We start from the raw sequence: 24,930 nt of genomic DNA, 5'->3' as shown, positions 1-24,930 counted from the left end.
GGCTTGAAGAACATAAATGCATGTTTGCCGTATTCCAACCGTGTGCCTGGTCCATGCTAGGTGCTTGGGATGCTTGCTTGGGTAGTTGCTGGAGGATGGTCTGGGTGGCTGACATGCAGAGACAGGTGAGTGTGGGAGGCAGAGCATAGGAGGAATGAAATGGGATAAGTGGAGAGGAGAGAGACTGGGCCAGATCATGACTGCCAGGCTGAGGATTTGGAGGATTTAGATTTCCTTCTATGGGCCATGAGCAGCCACTGAAGCTTTCTGAGGAGGGACTGGAGCTGTGGTTTGGGTTTAGCTGTGCCTTTTGATTCAGCAAATGAATTCCTTTAGTGGAAGAGGGGCTTGATAAATTGGGGTTTTGGCTGACTGTTCTGGCTCCTCAGGGCTGCGCACCGAAAGGGCTTTCTTAAAGAAGCCCCAAGAGATGGGCTGGAATCAGCCTGGCCTGGGGCATGCAGGGCAAATTGTGCTTCTGAGCTACACACAGTGGGGATAAACCTTATGCCTGTGCTTCAAAAATATTTTTTTTAAAAAACCCTTTTTAGTGATAAAATTGATGTGTTTCTCTAGTATAAAAATTATAATTTAGCTAACCATTTTATTTTGGCTGAAAATTTAGGTTGTTTTCCGTTTCTCTCTATTAAAATGTTGCAGAAAACACTGTCCTGTATAAATCTTTGCATATTTGATTTTTTTTTTCCCGTGGGATTAAGTTTCTAGAAGTGGAATCCCTAAGCCATTTTGAAGGCACTGAGCAGGTGGATGGCTCTTCAAATTGTTTTCTAGAATGCTTCAGGAGTTTAAAGTTCCTCCAGAAGTACTTGAGGGGTCCGTTTCAGTTCAGCTGTCCCCAATACTGGGAATTACGATAAAAACCTTTTTTTTTTTCTAATTTGAAAAGTGGAAAATGGTATTTTTTTAATTGCTAGTGAGGTTCAATAGGTTTTCAAATGTTCACTAGATTTTGTGTGTGTATTTCTTCTTTTGTACATTGTTAGTTTCTTTGCTGATTTTTTCATTGGGATTTTAGTGGTTTTCTTATCAATTGATGTGAGGACTTTATATCAACGATATTATTTTTTTGGAGTGTGGTTACTATTTTTCCTGGTTGCTTGCCTTTTAGTATTGTTTGTGATTCCTGATTTTTGGAAGTTTTAAATGTTTATGTAGAGAAATCTGTTGATTTTGTGTGTGTGTGTGACTTTGCCACTTGCATACTTAGAAAGTTTTTTTTTTTAATCGTAAAATCAGTTGTTTTGGCTTTTAAAAATGTTATGTTTTCTCTCTTTCTCTCTTAGCATTTTATCTCTCTCTTAAATAAATATTTGTTTAAACCTGGAATTTTAAAAAGTTGGTGCATGTTGTAAAAAAGAATCTAGTACAATTCTTTGAGAATGGGGGAGTTAATTGTCCAGGTCCATTTTATCAAATAATCCTTTCTTTTTCATTCATTTGGATCCCGCCTTTCTCCCAAATTGCTTTACCTATTAGGAATTTATCTGGCCTTTCCATTCCACCCCATTGTCTGACAATTCTTTTACCAGGAACACACCACATTAATTGTTTGGCTTAATAATGAGTACTAATAGGGAGAATCCTTACTCATATTCTTTTTTCCTTTTTGAATCTCTTTTAAAAAACTTTATTTTAGAACAGTTTTAGATTTACAGAATTGTTGAGAAGACAGTACAGAAAATTCCCATATACCCCACCCAGTTTCCCCCATTATTAGCATCTTACATCCCAGCCAGGATTCCATATTATACTTAGTAGTCACGTCCCATTAGGCTCCTGTTGGCTGTGACAGTTTCTCAAACTTTCCTTGTTTTTGATGACCTTGACAGTTTTAAGGAGTACTGCTCAGATATTTTGTAGAATATCCCTCAATTTGGGTTTGTCTGGTGTTTTCTTCTGTATTTTTAGAAGTAAAATCACAGAAGTAAACTGCCATTCCCATAACCTCCTATCAAGGATGCAAACTCGCCATATGACTTACTGTTGATGTTGACCTTGATCACTTGGCTGGGGTATGTTTGTCAGGTTTCTCTACCATAAAGTTACTCTTCTTCCCTTTCCTACTGTACTCTTTGAAAGAAAATACGACGCTCAGCCCACACTTACAAAGTAGGGAATTATACGCCACCTCCTCGAGCATTGAGAATCTTCATAAATTATTTGGAATTCTTCTGCATGGGAGATTTGCTTCTTCTGCTCCATTTATTTATTAGACTGATCATTTATTTATATAAGTACAGACTCATAGATTTTTATTTTATACTTTGGGATGTAATCCAATGCTACTTTATTTATTTTGTTTCGCAATTTGTTCTAGCTCTTGCTACTGGAGTTCCTTCAGCTGGCGGCTCCTGTGTCCCTTTTGACGTAACCCCATTGTTGAAGGATTTTTTGTTTTGTTTTCTTTTTTTAGCACTTTCTTAATTTCTGACACTAGACGATGCCCCAGGCTTATCTTGTAAATTTCCTGCCCACCTCCCCAATCCCCACCCCAGCCTTAGAATCAGACATTTCTCCAAGGAGTCCTGGTTCCTTTTATAGGAAAATGGTATTAGAAACCAAGATCTGGGTGCTGGATGTGCTGGTTGCTCCTAGGGTGGTGTTGCTTCTAGGCCCTGTCGGCTGACAGAACAGGGAGACATATGTTGTATATGTAATCTGTGTATATACCTATATCTGTAAATATTCCCATATGTAATCATCTGTATCTATAGTAAGCTAAACCTGAGTTCATACTGACCTCTCCAACTCTAATACATTACCACACAGATCATTCTAATCTCCTCCTCTTGCTTATCTAGAACCTCCCACTACAAAAGTAACAAAACACCTCCCATTTACTTAATTGTTCAATTCTGTATATATGTAGTGGTTTTAGAATTGTTAACCTTACTCCAAATAGAGACAACTTTATTAACCAGAGGACAGTTCCTTTTCCCTATAGTTTTACAGACTCCTCTCATTTCCAAAGCTACATAGGTCAGTGCCTTATTCATATTATGTTTCGTTTATATTCTAATTTTTCAGAATATTCTTCAATATTCTTGAACATTTGTTCTTTCAGATGAAATCTAGAAAACCTTAGTCAACTTCAAAAACTTTTTTCCTGCTGGGATTTTTCAGGAATTGTGTTAAATCTTGATTTGGGGAAGAATCATCATTTTAAAAAGCTCATTTATTCCTGTATGGGGTCATTGCATGCCTCTTCCTGTGTTTGTGGATTTATTTCCTTTAGTAAAGAGTTACAGTTTTTCTTTTTTTTTTTTTCCTACAGGTTCCACCCATTCTTTTAAAGATCATTTCTAAATATTTTGGGCTTTTTCCCCTCTGCTATTTTGAACAGGAGTTTTTTTCCATTACAGTATTTTTTTGCAAATGAGTACTCCTGGTATGTTGGGAAGCAAATCATTTATATATACATACATTTTTTCTTTCCAATTTTTTTACTGAAGGGTTTTTTCCCCCCTTAAACTAGTTGTTAGGTAAAGGAAGATACTTCTATTTCTAACTTTCTGAGAGGGAGATTAAAAAACAGTAATGGGTGCTGAATTTTAGCAAGTGACTTTCTTTGTTCTCTTGTCCTATTGACGTGATGCCTTAATTTTTAGCTGTCTCCACATGTCTTACATAAGTGCTGCTTGGTCATGGTGTATTATTCTTTTAATATACAGCTGGATTCTATTTGCTAGTATTTTGTTTAGGAGTTTTGCATTTCATTTCAATAAGTGTGATCATCAAGTAGTGATTTTTTCTTTGTGTTCTTTGTCAAATTTTGGCATCAAGTCTTATTAATTCTGTCAGTTAATAACCTTTTTTCCTGTAAAAATTGAAAAATTAATACATGCTTGTGAAATATTCTAATAATATGCTAATCATACTATTCTCAAGAGATGCAAATATTTAAAATAATTTGGGTCCTTCTTGTCTCTCTGTGTGTATCCATTCGCTTGTTTATTCTTTGTTATAGAAGCAATGGGATTATACTCTGCATACTCTTTTGCAATTCTTTTCCTCACATAATAATCATATCATAGATATTTTTCCATATCAGAAAATACAGATCCACTCCATGGTTTTTAATGGTGCTACAGGAAGGATTATCTTAATTTATCCAACCATCCCCCTCTTGTAGAAATAGGTTGTTTTCTGTGTCTATAGAAGAAACACACACACATTTGCACATATATTTATGGGACAGATTCCCAGAAATGGAATTGCTTTGTTAAAGAGTATGGGCACTTTTAATTTTGATAGATGTTATGATACTGTCCTCCATTCTGCCTCCTACCAACCCTATGAGACTGTGTTTTTTCAACACCTGGTAAGCATGATGCACATCACCCTTTTCCATTTGTTGCTAATTTGGTAGGTGAGAAATGGTACCTTGTTTTAATTTGCATATGCAGGATTGTTGGTGAGTCTGAGCATCTTCTGGGGTTTCTCTCCTCTTGGCCCTGGGTTGCTGGATGCACTGTCAGCTTTGCTCAGGGAAGAGGTGTTTTGGGCTCCCTCGGAGTTGTGGATGCAGGTGAGCGGAGAGTAAGTGCAGTGCACAGAGTTGCAGGCATGGCTCAGGCTCTGGCTGCATCCTCGTGTGTGGGTGCGTTTAGAGGTCGTGCTATCACCCCTAAGGGACACTGCTATTAACCAGCCTCTCATCAAGAAATAGAAACCATCAGTCTTCACTGAGGCTGCGGTGGCCCAGGGTCTCTTTCCATGGAGGCCGGGAGGTCGGAGCCTATGCCTCTTTCCGAGGCTGTCTGAGGCCAGGACTGCCTGGCTGGGCCAGATCACGCCTTGTCAAAGGGCAGCGTCCCTGCCCTGCCTGGGCTTTCCAGGCATGAATCTGCACAGGGGAGGGGTGTGAGGAGGGAGACAGGACTGAGTAGGAGGAGCAGGGGACGGAAGCCAGTGGATCTGAGGTGGGAGGCTCCTCCAAGAGGCTGCAGTCGGCTGGGTGCGTCACATCAGCCTTACAGTCCCAGCTCGTTCCGGGAGCCTTGACAGACGCGGTCTTCGTTCATTCAATATGCAATTCTTTGTTTTCCCCTCAAAATGTCATTTATGCTTTTTTTAAAAAGCAGTTTTATTGAGATAATACTCAATTCTTGAGGGCTCACTGTGGGCTGGGCAAGGTTGCGCCAACTCGCGTGGCACCTTCGGTCCTTGACGATGGGGGTTGAGCAGATGAGGATTGTCAGGACCATCCTGGTTTCAGAACCCACCTGGCATTCAGGGATAGAGCTTAGGTCCTCGTGAGGGGGCCCAGGGAGACTCAGGTTCTGGACTCCTGGACATCAAGGAGGGGGCAAAGGAAGGTTCTGGGGTCCTTTTGGCTTGTTGGGGAAGAGTCACTTGCCTAATTGGTTCCTGTCTCACTATGTCTGTTCTTTGGGGATGTTCAAGGGACAAAGCCCAGACTTGGGCTTAGAACCCTCAGAATTCTAGAAGGCTAGAGGTTGTTTTCTCCAGCCCCTGCTTTTAGAGATGGAAGAATTGAGTCCTAGAGAGGGGAGGCAATGTCCCCACGAAGATGGCAGGGACCTGAGACTCCATGAACTCCACATACTCTGCTGGGGTCACTGTAGCAGAGGGGGTGTGCATGCAGACAGAGTTTGCCCCAAGGGGTCAAGCCCCACTTTTGGGGAGGAGGGGGAAGGGCAGGCCTTGGGAAAGGTCCTCGATGTGGGTTTTTTCTGAGAGCTGGATTCCATCTGCCTGGCTGCAGCCTTGACCATCTGCACTGGCACAGTAAGTGACTGCCTCATCAGCACACAAGGCTGGGAGGGGTTGGCCAACAGCTGGAGCACTAAGTGGGTCACAGGCTGGGACATTCCACACAAGTGTGCTCCTTACATGTCAGGAAGAGTCCTCTTGGCTGACTGCACACTCTCCCTCTTTTGGAGTGGAAGAACTCACCTATGGAGAGACTGGTTCTGGGCCTGGCTTGTGGGGCTCATATGCTTCAGGGTGGCACTAGTGGAGCCAAGGTCGTGGGTTTAATCATTCCCTTAGCTGGTAGACCCTGCTCTGGTGGACTGTGTGCCATATCTGCCCAGCTGTTTGGCAAGTGCCCACTTTCAATCATGAACCCCCTCCCCACTCCCCAGGGGCAGGAATGAGGGACTGGGGAAGAAGTTCAGAGTATCTGCAGCTCCACATGTGACTGAGAGCTGAGATCTGGGATTGTACTGATGCAGATTTGAATTCCATCTCTGCTGCTTCCTAGTTGTGAGATCTTGGGCAGGCCACTCTACTTCTCTGGGGCTCAGTTGGCTCATCTGTAAAATGGGGATAATAAATAGTAGACTTCCTAGGTTGCTGTAGGGTTTTTGAGAGCCAAAGGCCCTAACTACATAGAGGGGAACCTGGTGCTTAGTAAATACTGAATCACTGGTAGCTATTATCATCGAGATCGTTGTCATCATTATTTTTAGAGGCAGTATAGCCAATGGCAAAGGATATGAGCTTAAGCACCAAAAAGATGTGGGTCTGGGTATTAGCTACCGCTTAGCAGCTGTGTGACCGTCACCAAAGCATTTAACTTCTCTAAGTCTCGGCATACTTAGTTGTAATAGGGAGGCATTAATAGGACTGACTTCATGAGATGTTAGAAGGATTCAGTGAGCTAACACCTGTAAAATAATAAGTGCTCAATGCTCAGAAGCTGTTGTTACCATCACCACTATCATAATCAACTTCCTCCTCCTCCTCCCCATCAGCATCATCATCATCATCATCATCCTTCTCTAGGAAGGGCAGCTTGTGGTTTTTGTCCTGGACAGGGTGCTGAGTGTTGGTTATAGGCCTGGCAATGTGCTGGGCACAGGATATAGTGATAGATAAAACTTGGACTTGGGGCTGCACAAGCAGTAGGGAATTCATTGATGTGTTCATTCATTCATTCATTTGAACAATACTTATTGAGCACCTGCCATGTGCCAGGCACTGCCCTCATGATGTATCCAGTCACCTCTTGTGCCAAATTGTCCCATGTGGATTTGAGGGACTGTCTCTTTCCCTCTTGGGTCTCAGTTTCTTCATCTGTAAAAAGCAGGGAAAGAGAGTTGTCTTTGGATCTCTTCATTCTCACCATTATTATGTGTGGCACGTAGGCTTGTAGTCAAATTGGTTTTGCCCAAGTCCCTTCTTGCTGGAGACAGGATAGTGGAGGCTGTGGGAGGTAGAATAATGCCCCTCCAAAGATGTTCACATCTAATTCCCAGAACCTGTGAATTTGTTGCCTTACATGGCAGAAGGGAATTTGCAAATGTGACTAAGTTAAGGATCTTGTGAAGGGGAGATTATTTTGGATTATCCAGATGGGTCCAATCTAATCACAAGGGTCCTTATAACAGGGAGGCAGGAGGATCAGTCAGAGAAGGAGATGTGATGATGGAAGCAGAGGTCAGAGATTTGAAGATGCTAAGCTCCTGGCTTTGAAAATGGAGGAAGGGGCCACAAGCCAAGAAATGCAGGCAGCCTTTAGAAGCTGGAAAAGTAAAGGAAATGGATTCTCCCCTAGAGCCTCCAGAAAGGAATGCAGCCTTTCTGACACCTCGATTTTAGGACTTTTGACCTCCAGAGATAGATTTGTGTTGTGTTAAGCCATTAAGCTTTGTGATAATTTGTTAGAGCAGTAATAGGAAATTAATACAAAGGCCAACCTTAAAAATCTATTTAAGGACTTCCCAGCCAGGGGATCCCTTCTAGCTCCTGAAATTTTCCAGAATCGCTTTAGCTGTACAGCCTCTGGCACCTGGCACGTGCTGGCTGAGTACTTGAGTACTTGGGGCACGAGGCGGTCAGAAGAGGAGGTCATTGTTGGGGGAGGTCTGAGCCTTGCTGAGGGGCATGGGGAAGTCAGGATGGGCTGATTTCCCAGAAGAAACTTCCTTCTCCCAGGGTGCAGAACCTCCCAGAACAAACTTGGCAATGGAAGACCAGACTTTAGACGGTGGGTCTGGCAACTTCCTCACCTCTCAACCTCAGGCTTTGGGTTCCTCAATCCAGTAAAATTGTTTAAAAAAAAAAAAAAAACTAAAAGAAAAGAAAACCAAAAGAAAACAGAGAGAACTGGCATAAGGTAGCTAACATTTTATATTTCCAAGTAGAACCATGAACGAAATTTATTCCATTACTATTATTGTCCTTCCATGAAACAAAAAATAACTCCCAATCCCCCAAATAGGAAGCACATAGACTGTAGAATAAGGGGTAGCTCTTCCAGTTGAACACATTTGCTTATGAAAACCCCACTTCTTCACCAGCTTCATTTTTCTCATGTTGCTGTGAAGGGGCAGCAGTGGTCAGTCTAGGTCTGGATCACTGTTGGGAGCCACCAGGTAGATGGACATCACCGACTGGTCCTGATGGAGGAGGATGGAGCTGACCAGATTCCAGAACCGGGCTCTGAAGAGGCAACGCTTGCTTTGCAGGTGATGAGCAGTCACTGTTGATTCTTGAGCCAGGGGTGATCTAAGCAAAACAGCAGGTGAGGGTGAGTGCTCTGGAATTGGCAGGTAGGACGAATTGGAGGCAGGAGTGTCTGGGGTGTGGAGGACAGTTTGAATCAAAAGTCTTTACAAATGCCCTTGCCATTGACCCAGCGATTCTATTTATGGGAATTCATCCTAAGAAAACAAACCAACTAATGCCTAAAAACTATGAGTACAAGATGTTCTTAATAACATTATTCATTATAATAAAAATTGGAAACAAAATAATATGGGATTTGGGCACGTTCGTTATTAGACAGTTATACAAAGGAAAGACATTATAGCCATTAAAATGATGTTGGACTGAGTCTTTAACCTTCAGGAAAGATGCTCACAATATGTTGCCATTGAAAAATATCAGGTTAACAATAATATGCTATTTATATGTCAATAAAATGTCTGCTTAAAATAATATGCATTTATATAAGATTTATTTATATGCTTACATATATGAATACAAATTTTGAAGGTTGTATACAAAAATTAAAATTATTATCTCTGATTGGCAGAATTACAGGTAATTCCACCTCACCCCCTTCTGCTTTCTGCTTGTCAGGAATTTCTATGTACAGTTCACAGCCAATAACTTGGCTACTGGAATTATGAAGACCTTTGATCATATCCCAACTCTGCCATTCACTGGCTGTGTGTCATTGGACAAGTTACTTAACCTCTCTGGGCTTCCATTTTTTCCTCTGTAAAATGTAGAAAACGCTGTAAAAAACCTGGTAAGACTGGGGTCTACCAGGTACCATGGAGGATTCAGTGAGCTAACACATGGGAAGCATCCTCACATACAACCTGGCGCTTAATAAGTGCTTAGTAAATGTCAATATCCTTAGTGTAAATTATTTTTTTTACAATGAACCCATTATTATATGACAAAGGAATAATGAAAATTGAGTAAAATTACAGCTTTTCTCAGTCAGATTAGAATTTGAGGACCGCCAATTGAAGCAAGAAATCTTTGATTGCGTCATGGAAGACTGCTCACGGAAGCACAGACATTTAGCTGCTGATACCACGGTGCTGTCTCCCATTTGTTGATCCTTTGCCCTGGGCCGAGCTCCTGCTGGGTGTCCCCTACTGGCTTCATTGAATCCTCACGATGACCACTCAGTAGCAGGGAGATGGTGATGTTATGTGCCTCGTGTTACAGTCGAGGAAACTGAGGCTTGGGCAGCGATATGCGCTCTGTCAGGGCCTGTACCTGGTGAAGGACGAGCCAGGATTCCGAGCAGATCTGTCTGAGGTCAAAGGTTTTTTTTTCAGCTGCTGTATATGGGTTGATTCATAGCTGTAGGGTTTAGAGAAAGGGAGACAGTGGGAAGGACTTGATAAAACCAGAACCGGTCATAAAAAGGGCACAGGAGGTGACAGATAATTCCAGAACTGCAGGGTGCTCCAGGGTGGTGATTCTTAAAGCGACCAGCTGAGGAGCTGGTGTCCAGACCCTTCCTTGGTAATTGGAGGACAACACTGGAAAATTCCATGGGCTTCCCTTTCTAAGACAGACTAGTGTCTGCTATTAGTTACCAAGTATGGAAGTTTTTTAGGGTGATGGGAATTTAGAATTGCTGAACTAAAAATAGTTCATTACCAGAGTTCACCATGGACTCAAATTAAATATTTTCCTAAGAAATCTCATGTCCACACAAGCTTGCAAAATCACTATTGTGCACATATCCACATGGCTAGTTGGAATTCTAGCTTTGTTTTCAGGATACTGGCTATATTGTCTTATGTCGGCTGAGGCTTTTGATGACTGTTTCGGTATAGAAATTTTCAAACATATACAAAGTAAGCAGGATAGTACAACGAATCCCCGTGTACTCATCATCGAACATCACCAATTATCAAAAAAATTCTGCCATTCTTTTTTCATCTGTACCTCCTCCGACTCTCCACCCGCCTAACTTATTACCCTTTTTATACTTCATATTTTATGAGGAAAAATTTACATACATTGAAATGCACAGTTCTTCTCTGTACAGTTTTGACAAGTGGGTACATCTGTGGAACCCACACCCCTAAGACAATATAGAACATTTCTGTCTCTTCAGAAAGTTCCTTTGTATCACTTCCAAGTCAGTCTCCTCTGCCCCCCAGGTACCCTCTGATTTTTTTCACCTTAGATTAATTTTGATGGTTACAGAACTTCCTATAAATGGAATCATATAGTGTGTTCTCTTTTGTGTCTGGCTTTTTTAGTTCAGCTTAATGTCTGTGAACTTCTTCTGTGTTGCGGCCTAGATTAGTAGTTTGTTCTGTTATATTGCTGAGCAATATTTGTTTATCCATTTACTTGTTGTTGGACATTTGGACAGTTTCCAGTTTAGGGAAAATAAAGCTGCTGTAAACATTCTTGTACAAGTCTTTGTGAGGACATATGTTTTTATTTCCCTTGGGTGAATTCCTAGGTGTGGAATGGCTGAATCTTATGGTGCGTGTGTGTTTAACTTTTAAAGAAACCTCCACCTGTCTTCTGAAATGGTTTAACTGTTTTGCATTCCCACCAGCAGTGTTTGAGAGTCCCAGTCACTCTACTTCCTCACCCATGTTAGGTGTTGGCAATCTTTGTCATCTTAACTGCTGCTCTTTTGAAGTTAGCTACCATGTGGAGGGAGTTTCTGAAAGGTTTGACTCTTATTGATCAGTCTGGTGTTGGTTAGTTGCTGTATGGCCCACTTCGAATATTTGTTCACTTCTTTATTTCTTTGTCTTCCCAGAATTCTTTTTCGACTGAGAATGAGGGCGGATGGGGTGGTAGAATGGGGGTTACTAAGGGAATCTTGGTCAGAAAAGGCTGGGAACTGCTGTTCCAGAGGAGGGTCCAGGGGTTTGCCCTTTGCCCCCTTCCCTGGAGCTTGGGTCCCTGGTTTGGAGTGGGGAATGGGGCAGGATGGTCTGACCTCCCCATCCAGGCCTGGTCCTTGGAAGGGCAACCCTGGAAGCTGCTCCGTTGTCTCTTCTGCTTTTGTGGAACCCAGACCTCAGCTCCTTTCTCCTCTGATGTGCACATAGTGCAACTTCGTTCCCAGCCCACTGGGGTGTGCATCTGGGAGTCCCAGCTCCCCTGGGCCTGTCTCTCTTTTCTGCAGATATTGGCCCAGTGATCCTCACGGCGGACCCAGAAGTGTTTCAGAGGGAGCTGAGAGAACTCTACGTGCAGGTGGGCTGCCCCCACCCTAGCTGATGGCTGTGCTGCTTTCCAAGGCTGCTTGCCTGCTGTGCAGTCCTTCCTGGCCCACGCCAAAAACCAACGTCTTTGCCCCACTTAGAGGCCAAGATGGCGGCTGCCTCCACCCACCTTGACCTGCCTCCAGGCATTCTGTGGCCTTCACCCCAGCTTGGGAGTCCTGCAGATTCCTTCCTTACTGGGGTTCCTTCCTTTATTCAGTGAACTGAGTACCTGTAGTAGCCCCTGTGCCTGGCACACAGTAGATGCTTCTTTATTTAGTGAGTGAAGGAAGGGGGCAGAAGGAGGAGGCGTTGGCACCCAGTTGAGGGTGTGTGTGATGGCTTTGCCATACTGAGTGCCTTTGTGCGGTGCCTCTCCCCCCTTCCTCTCACCAAGGCCACAAGCTTCCTGAAGGCAGGGCCTGCACATGGGTCTCGTTTTCTGCGGGGCAGGGCCCGGCATCTGCAGGGGCTCAGTAAGTGGGATGAAGGATTACATCAAGGAAAGCTGCATTTTTCTGAGAAGTTACCTCATTAAATCCTGCTGGGAGCTTGGTGTACAAACATGGATGAGATGAGGATGTGCTGCCTTCCCACAGAGGGTTCCTACCTGGTTAGCAGGAAGGGGACGTGTATGTTTATTTGGGATTGGTATCAGGACAGGTTTCAAAGAGGATTTAGGGTGGTGGCTTTGGATGCTTTCCTCTTACCCGGTGATGCTCACCTCTCCCTTCTCCTGACTGAGCCCTCCTAGTCTCAAGCCTTGGCTTACACATGGCTTCTCTAGGCATCTGTCTAGATGGTCCCCTGACTCCCTGCCCACCCCTCTTGTAGCACTCATCACCATGGCAATTAAACATTACCACATGATTGGTGTAAAGTCTGTCTCCCACACCAGATTCCATGTGGGTGGGGACCGTGTCAGTCTTCCATGGGTGAATGAATGGATGATGATGCCGGGCTAAAGTTCAGGCCAGTCAGATCCTACATGGTGTCTCCAGGAAGGGAGTGGCTGGGGTCAGGGCCCGACCCCTGGATGGGTGGAGCAGAGGCAGGTTAAGGTGGTTCCCAGACTCACGTTGGATTTGGAGAAGGTGTCTCTGGTGGGTCCCACCTGGTGGAGGTGGGTGCAGCTGCTGACACACCCGGTCCTACAGGGAGGTGGCGACTGCCCAGAGATGAGTGTGGGGGCCATCAAGGCTGCGGTGGAGGTTGCCAACCCGGGCTCCTTCATCTACGTCTTCACTGACGCCCGCGCCAAGGACTATCACAAAAAAGAGGAGGTGCTGCGTCTCCTGCAGCTTAAACAGTCGCAGGTGAGCAACCCGGCTTGGGGGGCTTGAGTGTGGGGGCCAGGAGTGGGTCCTGAGGAAGCTGGGGTCTCCAGCTCGGGCAGCCCTGAGCCCCCACCTGGAGACGGGAGGGGCTGGGTGCTTTTCTTCGACAGCCTCTGTCCCACCCTCTGCAGCCACTGTCCTCAGCTCTCAGAACCAAGCAGGTCTGGTGGATTCCAAGCGTGTTCTCATCCTCCGGGCCCCCTGCCTGCTGGGGCTGGGGCTCACAGCTTCTTTGGCAAGGCTCGTTTTTGATAAAGACCACAACACCCTGCTCCTTTTACACCCTGTCAAAGCCTGTGCAATCCATCTCCCTCCTGGCGTGACCTCTGCTTGTGGCCTCTGCAGCTCACGTCACCCTTTCCCCATTGTCTCAGGGTCTGGGAGGCACAGCCAGGCTGTTGCTTTTTGTTTTTGCAGTGAGGGGTGGGGAGAGGGACGTGAGTGGGGAAGGGAGCAGGACTGGCCCATCTGACTTCCTTGGCTGAAGACCTCAACATCTGGGGCAGCTTCTCTGCTCTTGCCTCTAGAATAAACTCTGGTTCTCCACGGTTCTTCTACCTCTGCTGCCTCGAGGGGCCACTCCCATTCCCTTCCTTGTCTATTTAATGATGTCTCTCGTTTATTGAGCATCTACTATATTCCTGGCCCTGGGCTGAACTCTTGACCTGCTATAGCTCCTGCTCCCTTGTTACTCCCATTGCATAGATGGGTCAGCCAGGCCCAGGGGGAGGAAAGGGTGAGGCTGGCTTGGGCCCTGCCACTTCCACCTGAATAGGTGCCTGGGAAGCCAAGTGCCAGGCTGTGTCTCTGTCTTCCAGGTGGTCTTTGTGCTGACGGGGGACTGTGGTGACCACAGTCATCCTGGCTACCTGGCCTACGAAGAGATTGCCGCCACCAGCTCTGGGCAGGTGTTCCACCTGGACAAGCAGCAAGTGGCTGAGGTGAGCCCCAGGTGGGGGTACCTTCCCCTGACCTCCTGAGCCTGAGCCTGGTCTCCAGGGATGGTGAGGCCCTCCTTGCGTCTCTAGGGGGTCTTTGCTGGATGGTTGAATAGCAGTGACAGCTGTTCAGGGCTGAGAGTTTGCCCCAGGGCAGGCGCAGGAAGCGCTATGCTCAGAGCTTTACTTCACCTTCTGGAACCCTCCCAACCCACCCCAGAGACAACTGCTACAGGTTTTCCCATTTCACACATAGGGAGGCCAAGACTTGACCAAGCAACCCGGGTTTTGCCCTGAGTCCCACAACTGGTTCAGTCTGGCAGGATGGACCTAGCAAAGTTTGGCCCAAGTGTGGGCGTGGGGTGTCTTCCAAGTTTCCCCCCCCCGGAGTCAGGGGACCTGAGGATGGGTGGAGGGGTGTGAGGGATCCCACAGTCTGGCTGTGTTGCTGGGACAGAAAATCCTGCTTGGGGTCTTGGTGAAGAGGGGCTTGCTTGGCCGTGTGGCCTGATGTGTGTTGCTGCCAAAGGTCCGGATTCCCGCAAGCCCTGGTGTTAGCCAGGTGTCTGCGTCCTGGTCTTGCTCCTGGGCCAGGTGCCCTGCCCTTCCTCCCTTCCAGCTCCACCTGCCTGCTCAGGGCTCCTCCTGCTCTCTCTCTACCCCACACTTCCACTCCTTCCCAGCACCCAAGGGCATCCTTTGGGTGGCATGTTGGTAAATGTTTAACAACCATCTCTCTGGAAAGAAAAATGCCTATTTCCATGGTGTAAGGACTCCTGCCTTGACTTATTTCATATTGACTTCATGAAGTCACTGAACATGGAGTTGGGAAGCAAGGCTAACTGTTGGCTTTCAGGAGCTGGAATGAGCCGGCTCCAGCAGGCCACCAGCACCTTCCACAACAAATCTGACCCAGCTCCTCCCATCCCCCTCCGAGACCATGCAGACCCAGCCTGACCCCTCCGTCTCTCTGGCCTCATCCCCTGGGCTCTCCCCCTTGCCCGTCACATGCTGCCCCGCTGGCCTCTTTGCTGTTTCTTCAGTGCCCCCCACCCCTCCCCACCCCAGGGCCTTTGCTTGTGTGGCTTGTCCTTCCAGGTCCTCTTCTCCTGGCTGCTTCTCATTGTCCCAGTGTTAGCCGACATGTCACCTCCTCAGGGAGACCTTTCTTGATTTCCCGTCAAGATTTAAGTTAGTCCCTTTCATACCCTCTCACAACTCCCTGTGCTGCTTTACGTGATTGCAGTTTTATAGTTGTGCAATTATTTAATGTCACTTAAGCTGAGAGCTCCCGAGGGCAGGGGTGTTGTGGGTCCCATTGGCCACTGTGTCTCCAGCTTCCAGCCAGCGGCCAGCGCATGGCCGGTGCTCAGTAAATAAACAGCAGGTGAATGCACGGACCCATGGCCTCGCACCTGAGGCCCTGGGGAAAAGGAAGGTGGGAGAGGCAGTGTCTCCGAGGCCAGCTGTGGCCTTGAGCCAGCCCTGCCGTCACCTCCAGGAAAGAGTTTATGTATTGTATATTTATGAAACGAAGAGAGTGGTCTCCAGGGCCATGTTTAGATTAGCACGCCTTAACTCCCTGTTGACAGATGGCGTTTATGGCTCTCTGTGACACATTGGGCTTTATGTTTTGGCATGTCAGCCCATCCTGGCACTGAGCTGCCCAAGCCAGGGTGGGGGGTGTTTCAGATTGGAGGGATGGCCTGGTTCTTGCTTTTGGGAAGACCTATCTGTGCAACTTGCACGGGAACTGAGTTCCTGCCAGGGGCAAATCAGAGGGCAGAGCAGCCGGGCAGGCCGGTGGAAGAAAGCTTGCGAGGTGTGGGGCCGGCTCTCTTAGCCCCACCCTGGAGGCAGAAAACTGAGGGCAAATCCACCGGCTTGTGGCTGTGGCATCCAACCTTCTGCTGACTCAGTGGCACCACGATGGCCAAGACCAGCTGCCTCTGGGCAGGAGCCTGGGTCCTTCTCCTTCCTGGACATGGTGCTCTGTTAGCTTAATGTCTTGGATCTGGTCCCTTCCAGATGTTCCCAGACATTTTGCAAGTCTGGGAAAGTGGCTGGAGCAGCCAGGGCTCTGGTCATCTCCCCAGGAGAGGCAAACAGAGCTTTCATCCCAGCCAAAGGGACTCCAGCTGGGAGAAGTACTCTTTGGGAGTTGTGAAAAGTCCCCAAACTGTGCAGATGTGGTTAATCCTTATACCTTTTCAAAATATGTCTAATGTGGCAGGAGTGACACATTTTGCATTCTCTCTTCTATTTCTGTATTAAGCTCCTGCTAGAGGCCAGGTGCAGCTAGAGTCTTTACATGAGGCAGGTGATAACTGATGCTTAGATCCCAATGATTTTGAACATTTAGCTTTTTCCAATTGTGAAATTGGCCTCTCTGGTACCAGGAACCCCCTTTGGAGTTTCAGGGTAATTAAAGGAAGGCAAAGACCCTCCTCTTCCTCACTGGTAGGGGTAATTTGGAGCTTTTCCCATCCACGGACAGAGAACCATGTCTGAAGAGGGCAATGTGGCTTCTTGAATCTGTCCTAAAGGCATGCAGTTTTGATCAAGACTTTTAGATCGGTCCAAGAACCCCCTTACCCCAGCCTCGCATCTCACACAGGCTGCCCCCCAGCCCAAAGCCAGGCTGTGGGTGGGGAGTGAGTTCGAGGAGCTGGGCAAACCCAACCATCCTGCAGCTTTCTCTTTCTGGGAAGTCTCCCCATCTTCTCTGAAGGAGGGCACTGGGCCTCTCATTCTCTTCTACACCATCTACCCCCCTTCCCCAACTAATGCACCAGCACAGCCAGTCATGGGGGCTCAGAACCCTGCCATGCCTAGTACCAGAAGGCACAAAAAAAACTGCAGATTGTCCAGATAATCCCCATGTCAACTAGGGGAAAGGTGAACTGCCTTTTAGGACAGGAAGCTGCCCCCCCCCCCACCTTGTGGAAGGTTCTGACCAGGCGGTTCCAATTAACGGATAAGGAGGCACAGCCCCAGAGATGACTTCATCCCCGATCAGCCCCAGAGGGAGGCGGTACATCAGAGTGGTTAAAGCTTCCGCTTCCAGGCAAGATGCCTGCCTTCAAACCCCAGTTCTGCCACCACGTGCAGTGTGATCTTGAGTATACGACTTACCCTCTCTGGGCCTCGGTTTCCTCATGTGCATAGTTGGGTCAACAAAAGCTCCAGCCTCATGAGATAATGGCTGGCAAGGATGAAATGTAACAGTGCTTGGCGCTCGCTAGACTCCCAGGAAGGCCTTGGTAAGAGTTAGCAGTGGTCCTAACTCCAGCTCCCCATGCTTTGGTGTGGAGCCCAGAAGATGCCTCAATTTCGTTATAGTCTCCCAGAGAGTGGGGCATCTCTCTAAAAGAGGTTCTCAGAAAGGTAGAGCCTGGGATGAGTGCCCAGGGGTGCCCAGATGGTGAGGAGCAGACACCCTGGACAGTTCCCTCGCTCTCTGTCACCCCATACCCAGCTCCATCTCTCTCCATCACTCCATATCACTGGGCTTGGGGATCCCAGCCCCTCAGCTTTCTGATCTGTGGTTCTGAGGCCCATTTGGCCCCTGGCTCCCCCCTTCTGCTTCCTCAGCCTCCCTGGCTGTCAAGTATCTTGGGAGGATCCACAGGGAAGTGATTTATCTGCTGTGAACGGCCGAGCAGCAGCCATCTGGCTGGGATAGCAGTGCCAGATTCTTTCCTTCCTTCTCCATCAGCGACAGAGAGATGAGCCCAAATGCAGGCCCCCTCCCCCTGCTAACATCTGGAAGCCATTGCCTCCACCAAGTAAACACTGAGATTGCTTAATGAAGCTCTCTGCTCAGAAGACTCCCCAGTTCCACTCTGGAGCCCTGGGGGCATCTCAGGGCTCAGAAGGCCTTGCCCCCGGGCTGGTCCTACAGTGCTCCTGGCCTTGCTATGGACAGGAGGGTCAGACCCCTTCCCCCCTTCCAACTCCTGAGTGGTCGTCTGCTCACAGATCAGGCCCTGTGGACACGACATCTCCTGGTGGGGTCCCTGACGTTCTGTCCTGTGTCTCAGACCCAGTATGGTTCAGCAGCCTGAACTCCTGGGCATCTTTCTTCCATCAGAACATCCTAGAACAAGCTTGTAATGACAGTTGCAACACAGTAGCGGGTGTTACTTGTTTGGGCAATTGTCAGCTAGTGCTGCTACCACCTCCCGGCAGCTTTGTTCATTAGTTTCCTCCTGACCCATGACAAGGCCTGGCCCTGGGGGAAGAGGACAGTGGTCATAGCTGCTGGTTTGCTTCTGGGGGAGGGCCCTCACTCACTTCGCCAGCTTCTGTCCACCCCTCCAGCTGGGATTCCTTGGCTGCGGCCTCCTACCAATCCATCCCTGGATGGACAAAATGCTTTTTCCCCATTCCTCAGGCAAGACAGGTGGGACCTTTTCAAAAGACACATTACTTAGAAAGCTAGGTTAAACAGAAGAATGAAGTACCTCCAGGTATAAAAACAGATGGGTTTTTATAACAGAATTCTTATCGTATGATAACTAAAGTCTAGCTGTAAACTTCTGGGTGCACCCGCTCTAGCTCAGTCTAAACAAAAAATAAATATTTTCTAAATCCTGGGCAATTCTTCCAATTCCCTTCTTTTCACCCTCCCTCCCGTGGAAGATCACATGGTAAGGCAGACCTCAAGGACTGTGAATTATAGCAAAAATGGCAAATATGTAGCATTCAAGATACCGCTGACATCCCACATCCATGACAGGCATTGCTAGTCAATCACAGAACTTTTTCTGAAGGTGGCCTCATGTTTCTTCAAAAATAAGTTCCCCAGGAAGTCATTCCCAGTTGATTGGAGTTGGCAAGCAATACAAAACCACTGTGTTTGCCCAGGTATATATTAAACTCATAGCATACGTGTTCTTTTTAAATGACTTTTACTTATTAAAAAACTTGGGAAAAATTTCAAAGATACAGAAAAGTAAAAAGAATGTATCTACCAAACTAGATTCAGCAATTGTTATCGTTTTTACTCTACTTACTTCATCTGTCTCCCTCTATACTTATCGCTGAACTGTGGCAGCTTATGGAAATAATTCAGCATGAATTTTTGTTTTTAAAAAGACAGTCACCAACACAACCATGATATCATCTAATAAAATTATTAATAGTTTCCCAATATCAACTAATACCCAATCCATATTCAAATTTCCCTAATTGTTCTCAAAATGTCTTTTATAGGAGTTTTTCTCAAACTAGAATTCAGTGAAGTGCTGTGCATTTCATTTGGTCATATCTATTAAGTTCTCCCACATCTGTAGCAGCCCCCCCCCCTTTTTCATTATGCTAATTTGTTGAAGAGGCTTTGATTTGTACAATGCCCCATTTTTCAGGTTTATCCGATTGTTTCTTTGTGGTATCATTAACTTGTTTCTCTATTCCCTATATTTCCCTTAAATTTGGAGTTAGTCTAATAGCCTGATTGGAGGGAGGCTAACATTTGTGGCAGGAATAATTCATTATTGATGCTGTGTGCATTTTCTATTGCATCACACCAGGAGGCAAACTATGTCTGATTGTTCCACTATTAATGATGATAAATTTGATTACTGGGTTAAGGTGATGACAGCCAGCTTTTGAAAGCCAAGTTTTCCCTTTATGACTCCCTGGTCTGGGAGTGGTGCGCTGGTTCTCTGCAGATGTCCATTTCCCCATCAACCTTTCATCTGATGGTTTTAGCATCCACTGAGGAGCCTTGCCCGAAACAATTTCATTAGGGGTTGCAAAATGATGATTTCCTAATTGCATCATTCCTTCCACACTTATTAGTTGGCATTCGTCCATGAAGAAGAGCTTTTGCTCATCAAGAGGATGGTTTGGGTTCTCTGAAGTACCATTCCTATTGAAAAGTCAAGAATCACATGTAATCCTTTCTCTTTAATTTAGAAGTCACCTCTAACGGTAGCAAACGAGGATTTATTGTTTTGATTTGTTTTGTATTTTGCTTTTCTTTTTGCTGAGTATCATTATTGACACATGGATTATATAATACAAAGTATTTCAACCAATTACAGTCATCATTTTTTTCAGCCTCAAAGTGTTGCAAATTTAGGTGGTGGAAACTCCTGTAAGCTAATTCCTGTGTCCTTTTGACATGACCCCATTGGTCTTTGAGCGTTCCCTTGCTTTAGGAAATGACCAGTTGTATCTCAAGCTTACCTTGTATATTCCTTGCCCCAGACCTGGAATCAGCCATTTTCCCAAGGAACCCTAGTTCCTTTTAGTGAGGAGGGGTATTTTGAAATCAAAATATGTGTACTAGAAATACCTGAAACTACCAAACTCCAACCCAGCAGTCTGGACTCCTGAAGACAATTATATAATAATGTAGATTACAAGGGGTGACAGTGTGATCGTGAAGACCTTGTGGATCACACCCCCTTTATCTAGCGTATGGATGAGTGGAGGAATGGGGATAAAAACTAAAGGACAAACGGGGTGGGATGGGGGGATGATTTGGGTGTTCTTTTTTCACTTTTATTTTTTATTCTTGTTCTGGTTCTTTCTGATGTAAGGAAAATGTTCAGAGATAGATTGTGGTGATGAACGCATGACTATGTTATCATACTGTGGACAGTGGATTGTATACCATGGATGATTGTATGGTGTGCGAATGTATTTCAATAAAGCTGAATTTAATTAAAAAAATATGTGTACTAGGAGTGATCACTGATATTGGGATACTGGGATGTCATTGCTTCTGGGTGTGTGTGTGTGTGTGTGTGTGTGTGTGTGTGAAGAGAAATTATGCTGTTATTTCCAATTCAAATTTAACACTGCAGATGTTTTACTTAGCTTACTTGATTTTATACTTGTATCTTTTACACTGAAATTCTTGTTTCAGAAAACAAGACTTATTTATTGACGTATTTGCTTTATCCCACAAAATGCATAAAACAGTTTCAAAATCACAATACTGTGACTAACCTAAAATTCCTGAATGAAGTTTAAGATTTCTTTGTAGTTCTTTTTGTCCTCAGGGTACACTCCACTGAGAAAGTATACTCAAACTCTTGGGTTCTAGAGTGACTTGACATCATTCTTTTCTCTCTGTGGTTATGGTACAAATATGAATAAAGCCAAGCTCATTTGCTTCATTTTGTTTCACCTTTGGGGTTTGCATAGGATGCTTCTTAAGGTAACTTGGCCTGGAGAGAGACAGGCCAGAGTTGAGGAGCCCCCTTCCTCTCCTTCTTTCCTGGTTTCCTTGCTAGGAACCTGGGAGACTCAGCTATTGCAAATAGGAGACGTGAGCTAGGGGTGGGGGATTGAGTGAGATCTGCAGGAGGTGAACCTGATGACCCTGTTCAGGAGGGTGTGCAGCTATACTCACACACACCTGTCAGTCAACAAGTCCTACTCAGACCAGTGTGTGCCACCCACTGGTCTTGGGGCTGAGACACTCCTGGGCACAGCAGAAGGTCTCTGCCCTCACGAGCTTCCAGGCCAGTGGGAGGAGAGTCACAAAACCAATACATATGAATGATTAGGATGCAACATGCTGCAAAGGAAAACGTGGGTTCCCAGGGTATGTGCCAGGGAATAGGTTGGAGAAGGCCTCTTCAAGCTAAGAGGTAAAGAGGGGGCAGGACATTCCCTGCAAAGAGAATGGCTTATGTGAGGGGGGCTACCCAGGGGAGGCAAGGGGCTCCAGCATAACAAGTCAGGGGTGTGATGGCCCCACATCGATCTGGATAGGTAGGCAGGGCCATAGACTAGAAGGCTGTGGTAAGGATTTGGAGAAACTAAATAGTCTTGCTTTCACTGAGATAACCATCCTAGAGTAGATCAAAGGGATGTTCACATGGGGTCCATGGATTCATGGGGGCATCTTGGGCTCCTGGGGGATCTTTAAAGGAGTTTGAGAATCCCCTGAAATCATACCCTAAATGTGTACCTAAGCAAAATGATATTCTAAGGATAGGTCCTTACTTTTTATCTGCTTCTCAGTGGGACCTGTCCAAAACAGATTTTAGATTGAATAAGCAGTTAGAGAAATCAAGGATTTAAGATTTCTCACCATCACAAAGTCACCCCTCTAATCCCTGGTCTTCTATGAATCAGGAAGAAATGCCATGTGTCTCTGCAGCAGATACTCTTGGTCCTGCGTAGAAAACACAGTGCCCTTGTGGGAGCATTGTCTGAGACCCCCTTGGTGGGTGCTTGTGAGCTGCATTGGTCTGGGGGAGATTCCAGAGCTCCGGGATTCATCCATGCCTATGCAGTATCAAGAGGTCTTCCTGGAGGAGGAGTGATGGGTGGACTAGAAGTTGGCCAGGTGAGAAGGTGAGGCAGCATCTTCCCAGCAGAGGGAGACCCTCTTGCTCCTTCCCACCAAGCTGAGTCCTCAGTCAATTCAGGCATCACAACTCAGAGCCCACAGAAACCAGGAGAGTGACAATGCATGGCCAGGCCTGGGGTAGGACAGTGAGGAGTGTGTGGCCTCAGGTGACCTGGAAAGGCTGTATCTGCCTCACAGCATCAAAACCCGTGGGAGGAGCAGATTCTGCCTCTAGCTGGCAGCAGTTAAGGACCTGCTTCAGGTAGACCAGACATGAGCAAGAGGTTATAGTCGTCCGCTGGTCTCCAGTTCTCACGCTGCCTCCGCAGGTGCTGAAGTGGGTGGAGTCAGCAGTCCAGGCCTCCAGGGTGCATCTGCTGTCCACGGACCATGAGGAGGAAGCGGAGCACACATGGAAGATCCCCTTCGACCCCAGCCTGAAGGAGGTCACCATCTCCTTGAGCGGGCCAGGGCCTGAGATTGAAGTCCGTGATCCGCTGGGTACGTGCGCCCTTGGCTGTTCTCTTTCCTCCTCCTCTCTGAGTCTGAGCTGGGAGCCCAAGAGAAGCAGGGTGGCAGGGATTTGAACACAAGGTTCCAGGAACTGGGTGAGTGAGGAGGAGACCGAGGGGAGGGCAGAGATGACGCCTGAGGAGGAACAGCAAGCCATTGACTGTTAGCAGCCAAGCAGTGAGAATGAAAATAATGATGGTGTCTAGAAAGTGAGTCTTGTGTGTTGATCAGGGCAGGAATTAGTAGCACCTTTTAGAGATGGGAAGCTGAGACTCTGAGAGATGAAGGGACTTGTCAAGGCCACGGAGTGAGCTGGGCTCAGTGACCTGGTCACCTGGTCCCACCTTGCTCTGAGGATGTCATGACTACCCAGGTCAAATGACCAGGTGTACAGCCAGCACCTGGGGAGGGGTGAGGGTAGAGTGCAGAATGAGGTGGAGGTCCAGGGATTGCCACAGACTCTCTTGACAGATCCTCTGGGAAGCCCCAGGCTGATGGGTCCTGGATTCCTGAGGATAGGGTGGATCCCCCATCACCTTCAGTAAAGTGTTGGAAACTCAACAGTCCTTGGGGTTCCACAGGGAGGATCCTGCAGAAGGATGAAGGCCTCCGTGTGCTCCTCAACATCCCTGACTCAGCCAAGGTCATGGCCTTTAAGCCTGAGCATCCCGGGCTGTGGACCATCAAGGTAGGGGCACTGGGTTGGGGAGAGATCAGTTTCACTGAGCTGGAGCACCATCTCCCTCCTCCCTGCTCTGAGGGTCCTGGGGCCCAGGGAAACTGAGGGCTGGGGCCTGGGCGGTGATCTCTAGGGCACATCAATAGAAGTAAAGGATCAAGAACAAAGGAGGAACATTCTGATTCTGTTTTGCACCAGTGAGAGGAACCCCTGTGGAGCGGTTTGGGATTAGTCCTTAAAAGAAGGACTTGGAGAAATGATTTGAATATCCAGAGCTGGTGGTGATCTGGCTTGTGACAGAGCTATGTCCTATGAAGAATGCACAAAAAAAAAACAATGGTGACCCTGAAGGGATGACTCAGATGTTTACAGCTGGCAGGAGAAGCAGGGCCTGTTCTAATCTGCAAGGTTATGGAAGCTGAGGAGTGGGGGGCAGGCTCAGCTCCCGTGTGAGCAGGGAGTCCATGAGAGAGTATCCTGGGATGTGGTAGGCTGCTGCCTTGGAAGGCCATGTGAGTCCCTGCTGATGGGTAAAATGTTTATTGAGCACCAGCTGGGTGCCAGGCACTGTGTTAAGTGTTGTGGGTGGGGTGGCAGCACCAACCGCCTGCCTTTTAAACTCTGGGATACTTTGTGCCGAGAGGTATTAATACTGATGGGGAAGACAAGGAAGATTAGATACACAAGTAGATAATCAGGGCCTGCAGAAACGGGGGAGAGCTAGACAGGCAGAGCAGCTTCAGGAGTCTCACTCGGGACAGTGTTGTAAGCTGGGGCTTCGTCCACTTCACGGGGGAGAGTCATGTTGAGATACGGAAGCAAGTAAGTTGCTTACTTGTCTGCAAAGCCTGGAGAATTCCAGCTGCTGACACAGGGCCTGGCAGCCCCACCAGTCCAGAGTTTGGTCGGGTTGGCTGCCTCCTCTCCTGGAGCTGGGGTGCAGGGGCTGGATGCTCCAGTGACTTGGGGCCTGGGCCTGTGCTAGATTTACAGCAGCGGCCGCCACTCAGTGAGAGTCACGGGCGTCAGCAACATCGATTTCCGAGCCGGCTTCTCCACCCAGCCCTCTCTGGACCTCAACCACACTATCGAGTGGCCCCTGCAAGGTACTGTGATGCTGAGTCACTTTCGGAAGAGAGGGGCCCTGGCTTTGGGATGTGGAGGGCGTTCTGGGGGGCAGACTTGGCTGGCTGACTGCATGTGACCATGGAATATGCCCCGCAAAGGCTCAAGTCAGACCAGTCTCCCATATCCCAGTGCGGTAAACTGAGGTTCAGGGCCAGCATCATCTCCAGCAGCCCTAGCCAAGGTGACATTATGATAATTTACCTTTAGAACATCCTCACTGTAACCGAAGGCCTCCAGTACCCTCATGCTCTCCCCTTGTTACTGAGTTTGTCTCTTCCCCTTTCTTTTCATGAAAACTTGTCTGGTGGACATTTAGATG

At 47.0% G+C, this 24,930-nt stretch overlaps 1 protein-coding gene across 1 annotated transcript in view; it reads left to right on the top strand.

Moving 5' to 3' along the window:
- HMCN2 (hemicentin 2) overlaps nucleotides 1–24,930 on the top strand; it is a 145,018-nt gene that overhangs the window by 2,315 nt on the left and 117,773 nt on the right. Inside the window, exons 2-7 of the mRNA XM_037797992.1 lie at nucleotides 11,621–11,691; nucleotides 12,857–13,015; nucleotides 13,855–13,977; nucleotides 22,621–22,792; nucleotides 23,386–23,492; nucleotides 24,469–24,589. Of these exons, the coding sequence (XP_037653920.1) occupies nucleotides 11,621–11,691; nucleotides 12,857–13,015; nucleotides 13,855–13,977; nucleotides 22,621–22,792; nucleotides 23,386–23,492; nucleotides 24,469–24,589 (753 nt within the window). The remainder of the gene's footprint in view (nucleotides 1–11,620; nucleotides 11,692–12,856; nucleotides 13,016–13,854; nucleotides 13,978–22,620; nucleotides 22,793–23,385; nucleotides 23,493–24,468; nucleotides 24,590–24,930) is intronic.

This window comes from Choloepus didactylus, chromosome 10, assembly GCF_015220235.1.
Source record: "Choloepus didactylus isolate mChoDid1 chromosome 10, mChoDid1.pri, whole genome shotgun sequence".
NCBI lineage: Eukaryota > Metazoa > Chordata > Mammalia > Pilosa > Megalonychidae > Choloepus > Choloepus didactylus.
This window is presented reverse-complemented; position numbering and strand designations above follow the sequence as displayed.